This window comes from Triticum aestivum, chromosome 4D, assembly GCF_018294505.1.
Source record: "Triticum aestivum cultivar Chinese Spring chromosome 4D, IWGSC CS RefSeq v2.1, whole genome shotgun sequence".
NCBI lineage: Eukaryota > Viridiplantae > Streptophyta > Magnoliopsida > Poales > Poaceae > Triticum > Triticum aestivum.
Genome location: NC_057805.1, coordinates 120,117,830 through 120,132,813, shown reverse-complemented (window position 1 = coordinate 120,132,813; position 14,984 = coordinate 120,117,830). Strand labels below are relative to the sequence as shown.

At 44.9% G+C, this 14,984-nt stretch overlaps 1 protein-coding gene across 2 annotated transcripts in view; it reads right to left on the bottom strand.

The window, feature by feature from the left end:
* LOC123096715 (ATP-dependent DNA helicase Q-like 2) overlaps positions 1 to 14,632 on the bottom strand; it is a 28,037-nt gene extending 13,405 nt beyond the window's left edge. Inside the window, exons 1-14 of one of the 2 annotated variants that reach the window (XM_044518476.1) lie at positions 14,366 to 14,632; positions 14,096 to 14,185; positions 13,271 to 13,491; positions 12,753 to 12,899; positions 12,462 to 12,677; positions 11,820 to 11,924; positions 11,644 to 11,748; positions 11,415 to 11,537; positions 2,759 to 2,847; positions 1,687 to 1,708; positions 1,570 to 1,603; positions 383 to 435; positions 226 to 303; positions 65 to 130 (exon numbers count right to left, since the gene is read on the bottom strand). In XM_044518476.1, coding sequence (XP_044374411.1) covers positions 65 to 130; positions 226 to 303; positions 383 to 435; positions 1,570 to 1,603; positions 1,687 to 1,708; positions 2,759 to 2,847; positions 11,415 to 11,537; positions 11,644 to 11,748; positions 11,820 to 11,924; positions 12,462 to 12,677; positions 12,753 to 12,899; positions 13,271 to 13,491; positions 14,096 to 14,162 — 1,326 coding nt within the window. In that variant the 5' untranslated portion in view covers positions 14,163 to 14,185; positions 14,366 to 14,632. Of the gene's footprint in view, positions 1 to 64; positions 131 to 225; positions 304 to 382; positions 436 to 1,569; positions 1,604 to 1,671; positions 1,709 to 2,758; positions 2,848 to 11,414; positions 11,538 to 11,643; positions 11,749 to 11,819; positions 11,925 to 12,461; positions 12,678 to 12,752; positions 12,900 to 13,270; positions 13,492 to 14,095; positions 14,186 to 14,365 lie in introns of both variants that reach the window. The other variant, XM_044518475.1, reaches the window with a different exon arrangement.
* Between the last annotated feature and the right edge of the window lie 352 nt (positions 14,633 to 14,984).

Sequence of the window (14,984 nt, the reverse complement as noted above, 5' to 3'; positions counted from 1 at the left end):
ATTTTAGTGTCCTACTAGCTTCTGGCTTCTTAAAAATTGACAGTGTCATGATTGCGAAATGTACCTGACAATATCGTGCTATGTCATAAAGATTTTGCAGACCACAGTTTTCATAGAAGACCATCGAACTCTGTTCATTGAACATAACAAGAGGGAATCTGGGATTATGGAAATTGGAACTCGCAGAACTCAAAACAAAGAAAAAACAAGACGGTTTAGCCTCACTTGGCGGGGAACATCACCAGGCCGATAATATAGAACACATTCTGAAGGCAGTCCATCTCTCCCTGCCCGACCACTTTCCTGAAGTCACGGAAGTCTATTTTAAGGGACCACATCGTCAGAGTGTGAGACAACTGAAAAACATAATACTTAGATGTACCTGGTAGTATGTCTCCATAGATTTGCTAAGGCTATGATGAACCACAAACCTGACTGCAGAACCAAATGAAATATGTATTTAGTTTCCTATATAGTATAGTTGCAAACATAATAATCCTAGTTGCTCCATATCACCAGTCTAACGGCTTCAGACTCAACAATGAGTACCCCAGTAATCTTGTTCAAATTATACAGGAGGAATTGCACATAATTGAATATCCTATGTTCAAATATCCCACGACAACTGGAAAGGCATGAGCACATCCAGTAAATGACTAAATGGCATGACTAAATCATTCCTGAACTAGGCAAAAACAAGAACAAATAAACAGTACCAATTAATTATTTTAAGGATTATCAAAGAGAAAGGACATGAATATCAAGGAGTATCGCACCATAGGTCCCTTAATTTGCGAAGGCGGTGCAAGAAGGTGAATGAACTCAGAAAGATATTTATACCCACAAACATGTAAAAGTGGTTCAAAGATGTGATTTATCCGATGTGGTTATCCTCCTAAGAGGCTTAAGAGTCAATTCTACATCTCAAATGAAATATAACCCAAACTCTATCTCTAGCAAATAGCGATCCAATGTAAATCAAAGTCTAGGGCTTCTTTGTTTCGTAATATTCCACAAACGCAGTAATAGGGAAAATGCTGGATTGCATTGGCATAAGAGAACAAAGGAACTTGATAAGAGATTGTGCGGTGGCTCATAAGGATAATTTACTAATTATAAGGTTTATAGTCCTACAGATCAAACATCAGCCATTCAGCCTCAACTCCCTCGTGTTCTTACTCAATTTAATTGTGTCACTACTGTGTCAGGAGAGGGGATGTAGAGCATAAATGGCGGGGGAGAGCTGTGGAATGGTGGAAACCGTAGCTACTATCGATATAAATCTACAAGAAAAAAGGTAAGACGGAATATAGAGTGAGGAGTTGCCGGGAGGGTGGAGAGAGGAACAGTACATGGATGACATGTGCCAGTACCACATAAGTGCTAGTGCAACATGGATGCCTCGATAACTAGGCAAAAACTGGGTACGGGTATCTAGTCCAAGCTTATGGGCTAACTTTTCATCAGTTTTTGGAAACTTGAGGCATCAAGATAATTAGATTAGTTAAGTATAGATCTACATCTTGAACAGATGTCATCATTGTGATCAAAGTCCAAAACTGCACGTACCGTCTGGTTTATTGATTCCCATTCCGAACGCCACCTACATAATGTACCGGACAGATTAAATGCTAGGAGAGGGGGGGGCAGAGGGGGAGGGAGAGCACATACTGTTCCAACAATGACCTGTGATTTGCTTTTACTCCAACTGTTGAAAAGAAACAGTGGACTAGTTATATGCAACCATAAGAGAGATAGCAGCTCAAAATGCAGATTTACACACGAAAAACAATGTAATAATGCCGTGTCCTTAGGGTTTGGAGCTTAATCTCCACTTTCTGGTTTATCAATAGCGGGTACGATTACATGGATATTCCTTTGTGTATATGGAGAGATGGGAGAAAAGGAAGGCTCAAACCATAAGGCAAGCACTAACAAACTTGGAAACTAATTGGCATGGGATTCCCTAGGTTATCGAGGAATCAAGCAGCCAGCTGCTTGTCCTTATCCTTGTGCGTGTGGCACCCTGCCCAACATGACAAACAAAGTGATACTTAATGAAATACCAATTTCCAGAATAATTCTTGCATCAACATTTACATGGATACTCAAAGAGAGGTCAGCAACACAACTTTGTAATTTCCAACTAAATTAGGATTCAGAAACATGCTACACATGTTCAGGGGTTCACTGTTCAGAACAGTGATTGATCGGTTGGACATGCTGTGGTTATTAGGCAAAGTGTTTTTTTATTGAACTGTAGACTCTCATTCTGATTAGTTCTTATATATTTTTCATGGGCAGGGCAGGTATAGCTAAAAAAAACTTTATATGGCATTTGTTTCCCAAATAAATGGGTGTTAAACGAGTAGGTTTGTCCCTCCCAAAGTCAGTGGGCTTTGACTTCAACTGGTGCAGATTATACAAAATGTTCCATTTGATCTTTCAGATAAACACAGAGGCACCTTAGTTATAAGGATCCAGAATGGGTATAAATGACATCAACTTCTGGAGAACTATCACTATCAACATGATATGAGAAGAATTCAGAGTTATACAAGGAAACTCATTTTGTTCATGCAGGGAGACTGCTATAAAGTTGATAAACAGAATTCTTCTAACATATCCTAATACATCTAAGGTACATACTAATGTTGTGATAAGCATGTGATCTATTTGGAATGAGAGTAACAGAAAATCCATCATCGAAGAGAAAATTTCAGCTCAGAGAAAAAAGGAATAAAAATTGTCAACGCACCGCATATGAACTTTCTCACGAGCAACAACATCCATATCTGCATGATAATAATCTGCCGAAATACCCCTTCCACGCAATTCTTTGGCAACCTGTTTGTCAGTAAAGTGTGTTAGGAATAAGCAACTTGTATTCCCATTAGGCCATAGGCCGATATATATACATGTACAGGTGTGGTACATATGCAGGAAACCCCTTATACTACGGGATAAATACAAAGGGGTTTACATGACTTATATTATAACTCTAACACCCCCCCTCAAACTCATGGTGGAGGAACAACACTGAGTTTGGAGAGATAAAAGCCATGTTGTGCTCTAGTCTGGGCCTTCGTCAGGAAATCCGCCAACTGTAACTCGGAAGGCACATACTGTAGAGCAATGACCTGATCCTGCACAGCAGCGCGCACATAGAAAGCATCCACACCAATATGCTTGGTGAGCTCATGCTTCACAGGATCACGCGCAATGCTAATAGCACCTGTACTGTCAGATAAGAGCATAGTCGGTGTAGTGACAGAAACACCAGTCCTGAAGTAACCACCGTAACCAAGTCACCTCTGCCGTCAAAAGAGCCATAGCTCGCAACTCAGCCTCAGCACTCGAACGGGAAACTGCAATCTGTTTCTTCGTCTTCCAGGCAATGAGAGAACCGCCAAGAAAAACACAGTAAGCAGAAAGCGAACGGCGATCAGAAGGATCACTAGCCCACGTAGCATCCGCATAGGCCTGAAGCTGTAAAGAACTGGAGCTAGGAAAGAAGAGACGGTGAGAGATCGTGCCCCGAAGATATCGGAGAACACGGAGGAGATGACTATAATGAACCGATGTGGGAGCAGAAACAAACTGACTCAGAATATGAACCGGATAAGAGATGTCCGGACGAGTGACAGCTAGATAGACAAGACTGCCAACGAGATGACGATAACGCGTCGGGTCAGGGAGAGGATCACCATCAGTAGCACGAAGGTGAACATTGAGCTCCATAGGAGTCTCAACAGTGCGCTCGTCAGAAAGAGCAGCACGAGCAAGAAGATCCTGGATATACTTTTCCTGGGATATAAAAAAGCCATCAGAGGTAGAAGAGACTTCAATCCCAAGAAAATAGCGAAGAGGTCCAAGATCAGACATAAGAAACTGCTCACTAAGACGGGCCTTTACAAAGGCAATATACTCGGGGTCATCCCCAGTGATGACCATATCATCAACATAGAGAAGAAGAAGAGTCCGGCCACGAGGAGAAAGGTGAATGAACAATGCGGGATCATGAACACTTGCTGAAAAACCAGCAGTAGTGACCACAGAAGCAAAACGCTCAAACCAGGCGCGAGGGGCTTGCTTAAGGCCATAGAGAGAGCGACGAAGACGACACACCATGCCATCAGGAACAGAATACCCAGGTGGTGGCTGCATGTACACCTCCTCACGCAGCTCACCATTAAGAAAGGCATTCTTAACATCAAGCTGAGATATAGACCAGTGGCGTGCAGAGGCAACGGCAAGAAGTGTACGAATAGTGGTCATATGGGCCACAGGAGCAAAAGTCTCGTCATAATCACGACCATACTCCTGCTGAAAACCACGAGCCACGAGACGAGCTTTGTGACGCTCAAGAGAACCATCGGAGCGAGTCTTAACCTTGTAGACCCACTTACAAGTGATGGGACGGACTCCGGGAGGAAGAGAAACAAGATCCCAGGTACCAGTGCGTTCAAGAGCAGCAATCTCCTCTGCCATCGCAAACTGCCATTCAGGATGAACAACAGCCTGACGGTAAGAAGTCGGCTCAAGAACAGCAGCACCAGCGGTGGGAAATCCAAAGCGATCAATAGGCGGACGAGGACGAGAACGCAAGCCATAAGTAGGCTGAGAGGAAGAGGACGACTCATCCAAGGAAGCATCCACAGGTCGTGAACGACAAGTGTAATGCTGAGGAAGAGATGGAACAAGAGAAGGAGGAATCGCCAAGGTAGAATCAGGGGGCGGCGACGAAGAAGTCACCGGAGATGAAGGTGTAGAATCCGGTGACATGCTAGGTGAGGAGACCGGGGAAGATGGTGGCGGTGAATCGACAAGGGGTGGAGAAGCAGAGGGAGTGGGACGAATAGGCACAGGCGCGACGGGAGTGATAGGGGAGTCAGGAAAAGTGAGAAAAGAGATATCCTCCACGGAAAAGACCGAGGAAGATGGGCGTGGGTAAAAAGGACGAGACTCATCAAAAGTCACATCTCGAGAGATACGCATCCGACGACCGACAGGATCCCAACAACGATAGCCCTTATGCTCATCACTGTAGCCTAAGAAGACACACTCAACAGACTGAGCGGTCAGTTTGGTGCGTTCGCGAGGGGCAAGAAGAACATAGCAAACACAACCAAACAAGCGAAGCATCGAATAATCGGGAGAGCGATCAAACAGACGCTCAAAAGGAACGCCACCCTGCAAAGCAGCGGATGGCTGAAGGTTGATGAGGTAGACAGAAGTGGAGATAGCCTCGGCCCAAAAATGAGGCGGAAGAGAGGCGGCGATCATCATAGCACGAGCCGTCTCAAGAAGGTGACGATGCTTGCGCTCAGACACACCATTCTGAGCATGAGCACCAGGACAAGAGAACTGGGCAAGAGTACCATGCTCAGCAAGGACACCACGCAACATCTTAGAGATATACTCACCAGCGGAGTCAGCACAAAAAACACGAATGGGTGAAGAGAACTGAGTATGAACCATGGCAGCAAAACGCTTATAAATAGACAACACCTCACTACGTGAAGTCATGAAATAAAGCCATGTGTAACGAGAAAAATCATCGATGAAAATAATATAGTATTTATGACCACCTTTCGAAGTGAAAGGAGCCGGACCCCATACATCAGAATGGACTAAATCAAAAGGACGCTGAGACACTGACTCACTATGAGAATATGGTAGCTGAATCTACTTGCCAAGACGACAACCCTGACACTCTAAAGAGACATCTCCTGAGACAGACCCCAGAAGACCTCGACGAACTAAAGACGATAATCGAGAACCACATAGATGACCAAGTCGATGATGCCACTGCTGGAAGGAACCAGTAACAGAAGCGACAGCAGCGGAGGAACTGGCGATGGTGGTGGCAGCGGAAGGAACATGAAGCCAGTCCAACTCCCAAAGACCCTGAGAATCACGGCGGCGAGGGCCAGCCCCAACCAGAGTGTGCGTGCGACGATCCTGGACAGAACAAGAGTCAACATCAAGGATGACACGACAACCAGAATCAGTAAGTTGACCGGCAGAAAACAGATTCATGGTAAGTCGAGGAACATGAGCAACATCAGGAACAGAATAAGGAGTAGAAAGATGGCCTCTACTAGCAACAGAAAGTGGAGTACCATCAGCAGTGAAGACATGAACCGGAGAATCCAGCGAACGAAGAGAAGACAAAGCGGAAGAATGAGAGGACTTATGAAAAGAAGCTCCAGAATCCAGAACCCATGGGGATGTACCTGACTGTGTAGAGGGCGGGTGCTCAGTGCGGGAAGTATCAGTCACAGAACCAGCAGTACCCGTCGAGGAAGAACCTGAAGCCGCGAGCAGACGCTTAAGTCTCAGAATATCCTGCTCGGTCAAAGCAATGGCTGAAGCTGGCGAGGGAGATGACGAAGTCCCTGAGGATGATCGCGCCTTGCGCAGGTGTTTCCGCTTTGTGTAGCACTGGGACTCAATATGACCATCATTGTTGCAAAAGTCACAATGTGAACGGGGCCGACCTGAGCCTCCAGAAAGAGTGGGCAAGAGCGGCGGAGCACTCGAGCGAGAATGGGGCGGTGCAGCAGGTGGAGTGGAAGAAACCCGAGTAGCGAGCACAGAGGGAACCTCCGGCAAACCAGCACCACGTAGACGAGTCTCCTCAGCACGAATCCCTGAAAGCGCCTCCATGAGAGAAATACGGCCACGAGCAAACAACTGAGCACGCCGGGGCTCAAACTCCTTACGGAGCCGAGACAGGAACTCATAAACACGATGAAACTCCAAATCGGCCTGGATAGCCTGGCAGCAAGGGCAAGTACGACAACCAGCACTGCGGAGAGAATCAAGCTGGCGCCAGATAGCAGAACTCTGTGCATAAAAGTCATCAACAGTAGAGTCACCCTGCTGAAGAGCATGCTCCTGACGGACCACAGAAAGGTATAAGGCATCACCAGAGGGCTCATAGCGCTGACGAAGACAGGTCCACATCTGGAAGACAGTAGGAAGACCCAGAAACTCAGAAGCAAACTGAGGCAGAACACTAGCAGTGAGAACAGCTGCAGCACGAGCATCATCATCAAGCCACTGGGTATAAACAGACAAAGCACCATGATACGTCTGAAGAGCCTCCTCGTAAGCCAAAACCCTCTCATCATAGGCACGATCAGCAGCCTCATCAGCAATCTGAGCCGCATCCTTGGCGGCCTGAGTAGCATCCGGAGGAAGAACCAGTGGAGTCGGCGGAGTAGGGGTCACCGGAGGAACCGGACGTGGCGGACAGCAGACCTCCCCAGAAAGAACACCCCAGAGACGGATGCCACGCATGTGAATGCGCATGAAGCCAGCAAACTCGGTGTAGTTAGTACCATCGAAGATCACCGGACAGCGAGGGACAGAAACATAGCCCGATGCAGCAGACATGTTTTTTTTTTGCAAAGATCCGAACGAGGACGACGGCGCAGCAGACCGCAGACGGCAGCCCAGCCGATCAGGAGGAGATCGAACCGGCGGGAGGGGCTGGGCGATCCAACTGGTGGGAGGGCGCGATCGGGAGCCGCCCTAGCACCTGGCGGAAGCAGCACCTGGCGGGTGGCGAGGAGCCTGACAGGAACGGCGGCACCTGGCGGGCGGGAGAAGCAGCGCCTGGCGGGATCGGCGGCACCCAGCGGGCGGCGGGAGCGGCGCCTAGCGTGGGGGGGCGCCTGGCGGCCGGCGGGGACGGGCTGGAGGGGCACCGGGCGGCTGGCGGAGGCGGAGACTGGCGGGAGGGGCGACGCTGAGGCGAAGAAAAATCGCGGCGGCGGCGGGGACGGGATCGAGCACGAGTTGCGCGTGCGAAAAAGAGACCTAAAGCTCTAATACCATGTTAGGAATAAGCAACTTGTATTCCCATGAGGCCATAGGCCGATATATATACATGTACAGGTGTGGTACATATGCAGGAAACCCCTTATACTACGGGATAAATACAAAGGGGTTTACATGACTTATATTATAACTCTAACAAAGTGCATGATTTCAACAAAACGTGCAAGAGCACAAAGGAAAATTGTGCTGGTCCAGACTGCAGAAAATGAATGCCACTTTAAACTACAAGAGCGAGTCATGTTCGACTGGCAGATCTATCAACAAATACTAGCATATGAAACTCAAATACTCAATATTACAATATAATTTACGAAAATGTGCTTACTGCTGAGTAACACTCGTTTTTTCATATGCCATTAAATAATTCCCTATTCATTATATGCTGTACATTTCCAAAATTTACTTCACCATCTACCATCCCAGCTCATTTTGCCCTTTTGTGAAGTAGTACACCAATAATCCTGTCCATGCCCACCAACCAATGGACGTTTTGCGAGAATGTTATGTATTCATTTCATAATGTGTGCTCTTGTCTACGTATTCAGTTGCCCTTCCATTTATTCAGAATTTTCTTTGGAAACAGTTATTCAGATTATGCTACTACACAAATGCATCTTCGCTACACCTAACCGTTGAATATGTTGCCTTTTAGTCAGCCAACACTCGGCACCCTACAACATTGCGGGTCGAATTGCCGTCCTATAGAACCTGCCTTTTAGCTTTTGTGGCACTCTTTTGTCACAAAGAACGCCAGAAGCTTGGCACCACTTCATCCATCCGGCTTTGATTCGATGGCTCACATCTTCATCGATATCACCATCCTTCTGCAGCATTGACCCCAAATATCCAAAGGTGTCCTACTGAGGTACCAACTGCCCATCAAGGCAAACCTCCTCCTCGTGCCTAATAGTACTAAAATCGCACCTCATGTACTCAGTTTTGGTTCTACTAAGCCTAAAACCTTTCGATTCCAAAGTTTGTCTCCCTAGCTCTAACTTTCCATTCTCCATCTGAGAGGGCATTTGTGAGCATGGATGTTACATTCCGTGAATCGGAACTTTTTTATGGTAAGAAAACTAATCTAGGTGTCATGTTGGAAGGACTTGATTAATGTCTCCAACCGGAGGTTGGTCAAGAGGGGAGAGTAGTAGCACACAGCAGATGCAGATGCAATAGTCACTAGGCGAACTAGGCGGCTCAATATTAACTCCTGTGGCTCCTGTGATACAAGCATCGACTTCCACCGGTGATGTGCAGGTTGGTGCATCGGCTCAAATTGGTAGTGTGCCCAGGTGGACAACAGAGCAAGAGGAGCAGCTAGAGGTGTATTCACGGAAGTGAGATGATGGTGTTGCACTGGCGAAATTGATAGTGTGCCGAGGTGGACAGCAGAGCAAGAGAACCACTGCAGGTGTATTCACGGAAGCGATATAATGGTATTGCACCTCAGTCACTGACGAAACGACGGGGTAGTACTGCTGTGATTTCCATCTTCTGACGGGGATCAGGCTGAAGGGTCAGTGGCTGCAAAAGGGTCAACTGATTGGCCAATTGCTTCAGAAAAAACTGCTCGAGCAACAGCAGGGATACCTCAGAAACGGTATGGGTTCGATGTAAATGATATTGGAAATTATGTTTCCTATGAAGCATTATCTCCGGCCTACAAAGCATTTGTTGCTTCTCTTCAATCTATGTCAATTCCAACCGACTGGAAGAAGGCAAAGGAGGACTCAAAGTGGCGTGTGGTCATGGTGGAGCAGCTGAAGGCTCTATGTAAGAACAAGACATGGGTACTAACACCCCTCCCAACATGAAAGAAGGCAGTCAGCTGCAAGTGGGTGTACACCGTGAAGCAGAATGCAGAAAGAAAGACTGAAAGGTAGAAAGCAAGGCTTGTAGCGAGGGGGTACAACCAGACATACGGCATTGAGTACGATGAGACCTTTGCCCCAGTAGCGAAGATGAACACTATGAGGATTCTGATCTACTGTGCAGCAATTCGGGTGGTCTTTACATCAACTTGATGTGAAGAATGTTTTCTTGCATGGGGACTTGCTGGAGGTGGTCTACATGGAAATCCCACCTGGGTTCTCGACTTCTGAGGCTGCTGGCAAGGTTTGCAGGCTAAAGAAAGCCCTTTACGGATTGAAGCAGTCTCCAAGAGCTTGGTTTGACAAGTTTAGACAGGTGGTGTATGACATGGGGTATGGTGGGAAGATTATTATACTTGTGTCACACACGACCAGATATTGAATGTGCAGTAAGGGCCAGTTCTTTTGGGTGGCTTAAAAAATAAGCTACCTCTCCCCAGCTTAAAAAATAAGCCACTTCGTAAATTTGTTGAGGCTTCTAAATTAGTTATCCCATAACTAGTGCAGAAGCCCCAATGGATGAGAGAGGCGGCTTATGGGAAAAGCTGGGGAGGAGGAGGCTTAAAAAAGAACTGGCCCTAAGTGTTGTGAGCAGATACATGCATGAGCCTAGAAGTGAACATCTTAAGGCAGTACATAGAATCTTGAGATACTTGAAAAGTACTCATGGGAAAGGACTGTTGTTCAAGAGTCATGGACACCTTGTTGTAGATGGTTATTGTGATGTTGATTGGGCTAGCTGCCTGGAGGTCAAGCATTCAACTTCAGGACATTGTGTTTTTGTAGGAGGAAATCTAGTGTCTTGGAGAAGCAAGAAACAACCTGTTGTTTCCAAATCAAATCAAAGGCTGAATACAGAGCCATGTCTCAGGACAATGAACCTATTAGAAGAGCTGAATATATGTAAGACCAGTTGCATGAATGTATGGTGTGACAACAAGTCGGCAATTAATTATAGCAAACAACCAAGCTCAACATGATATAACCACATGTGGAGACAGACAGATTCTTTATCAAAGAAAAGCTGGATGCTGGGATTATCAAGATAGAGCATGTGAGCTCAGGGCAACAAATTGCAGATTACTTGACTAAAGGCTGGAACCAGAGAATGCAGCTTAGCGTGTGATAAGATGGGAATGATAGATATCTACCACCTCTCTTGAGGGGGAGTGTTGTATGTGTGGCCCATCCCTGCTGGCCCATGAGGCCCAGGCCCAGGCCCATACTGGTCAAGTGGCTGGCTGACCTAAACATAGCGCTCGACGCTGTCTGACCCTGAGCACCGCCAGTGCTATAGAACCCTGCGGTTGGTATGCCCCTCCCAAACCCACAAATATTTCAAGCATTGAGTCAACTAGTTTACTATTTGACAAATCAGATCATATGACCTACTCCCTCCGTTCCAAAATAGATGACTCACTTTATACTAAAGTTAGTACAAAGTTGAGTCATCTATTTTGGAACGGAGGGAGTAACAGATAGCGTAAACTCTGAAAGAATGTAAAACACACATTAAAACCAAATGGAGGGGTCTATATGACCTAACAGATAGCGCAAGTCTGAAAGAATGTAAACCACACATTAAAACTAAATGGAGAGGTTACAGTTACAGCTATTGGAATGACAGGTATTAATTTACATGCCAGCAAATAATTCAAATGAAAGCATCTCAGTATTGTGTGGTCTACGAACCTGTTCACATTCTTTCCTGGAAAAACAATACACTATCCCGGATTCGTTATTTGGATATGATTCGCTTATGAAATTTGCAATCTCGTCAATAACAACCTTTCCAACTGATGACTTCTCATATACCTACATGATGAGCATCAGCATGTAAATTGGTTAAATCCTATGTTCCCCTCCTGTGTGCTTCTGCAATAGACTTTCTCATGGTTGTATCAAGTAAACTGAAGCATACTCTATAGAAAAGGTTGGGCCTGTTAACAGTGCTGACAAACTTGACAGATCTTGGGATATGAAGCATCTCTATCAGATCCATTTGCACTTTACTTGTTGCAGTTGCCTACAAAAAACAAAAGTTTCTGCTTCACAAACTTTTACATCTTCTAACTTGAGTTCACTTGCATAACTCACAGTTAAAGCTATCATGGGAACACTGGGAAACTGGATCTTCAATATGCCCAGATTCTTGTAGTCTGGACGGAAATCGTGCCCCCATTGGCTGCAGCAGTGTGCCTCCTACATGATAGTTGTCAGTGGGTAACTCTAGATAGATAATATTGTGCTTGAAAGCACGGTTGATCTTATAATTCTTACATGAGGTACAAACTACAAATAAAAATGTGGACGGTCAACAGAATAATCAAGAGTAATTGCTCTTCTTGTATGAGTAGACAAAACATGTCACAAATTATTAGAGCAAACCATACTTTTTTTGTGCATCTCTTATTTTAGTCTGTGAGGGAAAGTTTAGTATTTTAATAGGCAAAGTACACATATTTGAACAGTAATATTGTTAGAGACAGACTGAATAAACATGGACATTATCGACATTAACCAGCACAAAGTAAATAGTAAATTCTTAGACACTGCAAGTATCACACAAGATCCAACTTTAGCCAGTCAAAAGGTGATCATTGCGTGGTCCATAATGTAAAAGTGTTGCAATCATGTATAGTTCAATGAAACCAGCAGATTAGATAATCAAAAAATAAACGAAAGACTACAGCATATATTTTGGCATTGGCAACGAAGGGAGAAAATATCATCACTCACATCTATTGCAACAAGAGAAAGACGCCCAGCATGATGGCATTTCTCAAGCTTAGACATGAACCTTTTACTTTTGGATATCTTTTCAGGTGTCACATACAATATCTTCAATTCCCCTTCACCTTTTTCAAGTGCCTTATAAATGAACTTCTCGATTTCCTTGTTGGTAGTGGAAGTCAACATGTGAGCTGGTATACCTAAAGCCGCCAGTCCCATGACCTACAATAGCACAAATCCTCAAGAGTGAGAACAAGCATATATAGGGCAACAAAAGAACAGAAAAGTCTTAAACACCTGGTCCTGAATAAGCGAAAGCAAAGGACTGACGACAAGTGTAATTCCATCACGAAGTACAGCTGGAAGTTGATAACACAGACTCTTCCCTCCACCAGCAGCCATTATAACCAGAACATCTTTTCCACTCATGATTGAGTTAATTATCTGGAAGGACAGCATGCTTAGAGAATGCAAAACAAGAAAAAACTACACAATTCTAACAATACTGAGATAGTTTCTGGTATATAGCATTAGGTTCAACACTACCAAGAAATGGGAGATAAAAAATAAAAAGACATCAAAGTGCATTGAGCAACAGATAACGGATAAAACAATTGACATGCTACAAAGCAGTATCTTACGTATATGAAGAATTTCAAACGTAAGATTCTTCACAAAATAAAGTTATTATAAGATGTCACTTGTGGTGTTAAAATTATATATATCCTGGATAATTTTTGCGGGTTAATAAGCAGTTCATCAAAGAGTAAACATCAATATTAAAAATAAATATATTATTTCTGCTACAAACTTACTTCTCGTTGATTTGACCTGTAGGAAGAAATACCAAATACATTGAATCGAGTGTCATCAGCCTGAGAATCCCATGAGAACTTTCCAGACCAATCTTCCAGAGCAACTGAAGGGGCACTATTTGATGTATCTCTGGAAGTTTTAGATATTTCCAGCAAAGCCTTCAACTGTGCTTGGCGCTCATACAATTCTTCTTGCTGATCAAGTAATGTCTTGATTTTGTCTGCATATAATAATTTTAAGAGGAAAACTAGCTCAGTAGCACTCAAACAGGTTAAAGGTGTAATTAAGAAAAAAACACCAGAAAAGACAGCTGGTGACATCTGATTCTATGTTTGAAATAACACCACTTGCTGGAAAATAACAAAATGCCCTTTAACATCAATTGAAGAGGACAAGAGGGACCCAGGGCCAAGTGCAGTAATAGTGGCGACATTAGCCGCATCCATATACGTACATGGAATAAGTTGCCATGTTCAAAACTACACGTTTAGAAGTATGAATGTGGTTCATGATAGGTATTTATCAGTTAAGTAAAGGTGTCATTGCTTATCCTTGGGACCATACAGGCATACGGCTGATAGACTATTTGGGGTTGTTGTACAGGCAAGTGTGGCTGGCCCGTTTCCACACAGATGGCTAGCAATTGGAAATTAGATGTGCTGTATATCAACTTCCTGCCTCTCATTCTTGGATCTACCGTGGTTATTCTACAAATGAGTTGTTATGGACAAAGGATACAGATAACGATCTCATTTAACTGAAATATTATGGAATATGAATAAAGAGATAATAATATAATGGCGGATGATGATGATAGTGATGACCTTGTAGTCCATTGAGTTGCGACTCCACCAGCAAAAGTTCGTCCTCGATGTTTTCTTCATCCTCCATGCCTCAAAATTTCACCTATATTGCTGAAATATACACAGTATGATTTTTGCAGATTAATTATGTAACCTTATACAGAAGTGGAAGGATTTAAAACCGGGAAAAGAAGATAGCAGAGGCAGGGGCGGGGAGGCTGTAGTAATGAGGAAGATGAAATATTGCATGTGGGTTGAATCCAAGAGTGAAGAGCAGAACAGCAGGGATACCGAGACGAAGGCCGGTGTAGATAGGGTGTCGAGGTCACCGGTGCAGATGGGGAAACACGAGGGGTCGTGCGTGACCTGCGGGCGGGGAGGCACGAGGTAGACGACAGCGGAAGTAATGCCGGGGCGACGGCGGGATGACAGGCGGGAGCTCTGGATTCGGTGAGTTGGTGCTGGTGGCGGTGAAGGCGGCGCTCGCCGGTGTTCAGAGGTGGGGACTGAGGAGGAGAGGAACCGGCAGGAAGGGTTCTTTGGAGCATTTACGAAAACATCCTCCAGCTCTGTTATAATTACACACCGTTTCTTGTCCTCCAACGTATCTACTTTTCCAAACACTTTTGCCCTTGTTTTGGACTCTAACTTGCATGATTTGAATGGAACTAACCCGGATTGACGCTATTTTCAGCAGAATTGCCATGTTGTTATTTTTGTGCAGAAATAAAAGTTCTCGAAATAACCTGAAACTTAACGGAAAATATTTTTGAAATTAATAAAAAATACTGACGAAAGAATCAACACGGCCACCCCCTGTCCACGAGGGTGGAGGGCGCTCGCCCCCCGGGGCGCGCCCCCTGTCTCGTGGGCCCCCCGAGGCTCCACCGACGTCAACTCCAACTCTATA